Raw genomic sequence first — 2,500 nt, 5'->3', positions numbered from 1 at the left:
GTATCTGCCTTTCTGTTTTGTATCTGTCTGTCTTTATCTGTCTGGTTATCTTTCTCTATATTTCTATCTTTCTATCTATTAGTTAATTAATCTATGTATGTATATATAGTATGTATGCATGTATTTATGTATTTCTGTTTTATTGCATACATGTATGTCTGTACCTTTAAAGCTATCTATCTAACTATATATCTGTCTATCTGTCTACCTGTTTGTCTTTCTGCCTTACCATCTCTCGGTCTGTCTCTCTTTCTCTCTCTCTCTCTCTCTCTCTCTCTCTCTCTCTCTCTCTCTTAACCATGAGCTGCTTGTCCGCACAAGGACCATTGTTCAGTGTTCACTTCTTTTATACATTCAAATAACACGTTCATGCAAACGCCTACTCACATCATCCTCATGATCATGAAACGGAATGGTCACTGGGCTGATCAGCCGTGGCATCCCTTGTAGTTTCATGCTTGGGATGTTGTCGGGAGCCATAAAATGAGGAAAGTAGAAGCCCCCGAGTTTTTTCTTTGCTCGCAGTTCCATCTCACTGGGAGTGTTATCTCTCCCGTTTGTTCAGTAGGACTAAACTTCCGCCAGACATATTCTGCATCTGCCGTGAACCACCAGTTGCATTGATAAACATGCTGCTGCCAGCAGCTTCACCTGGCAAGGGAGCTCATAAGGTACTATCCTTGAATCCCAGGGTGCAGTTTAACGTTCTATCCAGAACATATACTCGAGGCTATTGTCTCTACCCACTCCCGTATAGGTAGAGTCAATCCCTAAGCGAAAGAATGTGAGGAGCAAGCTGTTGCCCATGTAGCAGGCTCCCTCTTTCCACGCAGCTGAAGGGTCCAAAGGAACGGCAAAGACCGATACGGTTTGGCACCAGCGGCGTCGGAGGAGTTGCCAGAACGAGGTCGCAAGCGGAAACGAACTGCCTTCGGGGCTCCGGCTCCGGATTTTTTCCCAGGGTAAACTCCCGAAGTCTTTTCATCTTATAGATAACATAAGGCAGTGGCTTGTTTTGTATAGGGTGAACTCCCATGGCCTTGGACCCTGCACAGACTGAACTACAAAGCAGCAGTTGTTGTGGTGCAGCAGTAGCAATCTCATCAAGCAATCTTGCTGACCTGCGCTTAAATCCCTCGCCGCCAGTGGATGTAACCCCGGCCATTCCTTGAACACGGGGAGCAATTTAGAATCAAAATAGATCAAACCGCATATCACACCAAGAATATCCATTGTAACAAATGGAATCAAACTGAATAATTAATTGTATTGGGTAAACTCCCAGTCTTTGACCATACACGGACTACAAGGCAGCAGTCGAGCATCACTATCGTATCTAAGACAAATCCAAAACGTGCAAATCCGTGCGTGTGCACATGTGTGTGCGTGAAGTCACACACGTACGCATTGTGCATGTGTATCTATATATATATATATATATATATATATATATATATATATGTATGTATATATATATATGTACGTATATATATATGTACGGATATGCATATGTATATATATATGTATCTATATACACACACACACACATATATATATATATATATATATATATATATATATATATGTGTGTGTGTGTGTGTGTGTGTGTGTGGTATTCATTTTTTTATGTAAATTCAAGTGTATTTTCGCAAAGTTTTCTTTATAAGTTTGCATGTATGTTTCACGTTAATTCAAGAGTATTTTCGCAATTAATTGTGAAATAGGACATAAAAGGGCGAAATGGAGGTAGATTTTTCTTGTTCTAAAAATAATACAGATACAAAGTTAAACATACATCACACACACACATACATACACACACACACACACACACACGCACGCACACACAAAGCAACCCCAAACAAGCAAACCACCAAACAACTGCCAACCAACAAGCGCCCACGACCCGCCCCTCAGAGCGGCAAGGGGGATGAACTGCCGCAGCCCCGCCCGCTCGTAGAAGGGCCTGCTGAAGTAGTACTGGTCCAGCGGGAAGTCCGGGTACAGGGCGGCGCCGCCCGCGAGGTAGGCCGCCCAGAAGCCGAAGCTGCCGCCCGTCGTGATCGAGTGGTTGCAGGAGGCCAGCGCCGCCAGGTCCAGCTCGCGGGGGGAGCCTGGGGGGGGGGGGGGGCCATTTTCAATATAAAGCAGCTGGGTGAATGGATAGGTGTGAGTGTGAGTGTGTGTGTGTGTGTGTGTGTGGGCGCACGCACGCACGCACACATATATGTATGTATATTTACATATATATACACATATATTTGTTTGTGTGTATATATACGTAAACATATATCTATGTGTGTGTGTTTATTTCACCTATACAACAGCAAATATATTGATCTAGAGCGAGAATTCATGCTGAACCCAGCTTCTGAATAATACGACCCCGGACGACCGAGGACGACCCGAGGACGACCCTACGACGACCACAACCCACCAGGAGCCAGCACGACGTCCTCCTCGGCCCCAAGGACCTCCCTCAGGTAGTCGGGGTCGTCCG

The 2,500-nt window shown here is 44.8% G+C and overlaps 1 protein-coding gene across 1 annotated transcript in view; it reads right to left on the bottom strand.

Annotated features, from left to right (window-relative positions):
• Positions 1–664: 664 nt before the first annotated feature.
• Positions 665–2,500, bottom strand: part of LOC125040729 (galactoside alpha-(1,2)-fucosyltransferase 2-like) — an 11,796-nt gene continuing 9,960 nt past the window's right edge. Inside the window, exons 8-10 of the mRNA XM_047635429.1 lie at positions 2,438–2,500; positions 1,807–2,114; positions 665–679 (exon numbers count right to left, since the gene is read on the bottom strand). The exon at positions 2,438–2,500 is cut by the window's right edge and continues 97 nt beyond it. Coding sequence (XP_047491385.1) covers positions 665–679; positions 1,807–2,114; positions 2,438–2,500 — 386 coding nt within the window. The remainder of the gene's footprint in view (positions 680–1,806; positions 2,115–2,437) is intronic.

The sequence above is a fragment of the Penaeus chinensis genome, chromosome 29 (genome assembly GCF_019202785.1).
Source record: "Penaeus chinensis breed Huanghai No. 1 chromosome 29, ASM1920278v2, whole genome shotgun sequence".
Taxonomy (NCBI): domain Eukaryota; kingdom Metazoa; phylum Arthropoda; class Malacostraca; order Decapoda; family Penaeidae; genus Penaeus; species Penaeus chinensis.
The sequence above is the reverse complement of the archived record's forward strand: the minus strand, read 5'-3'. Positions and strand labels throughout refer to the sequence as shown.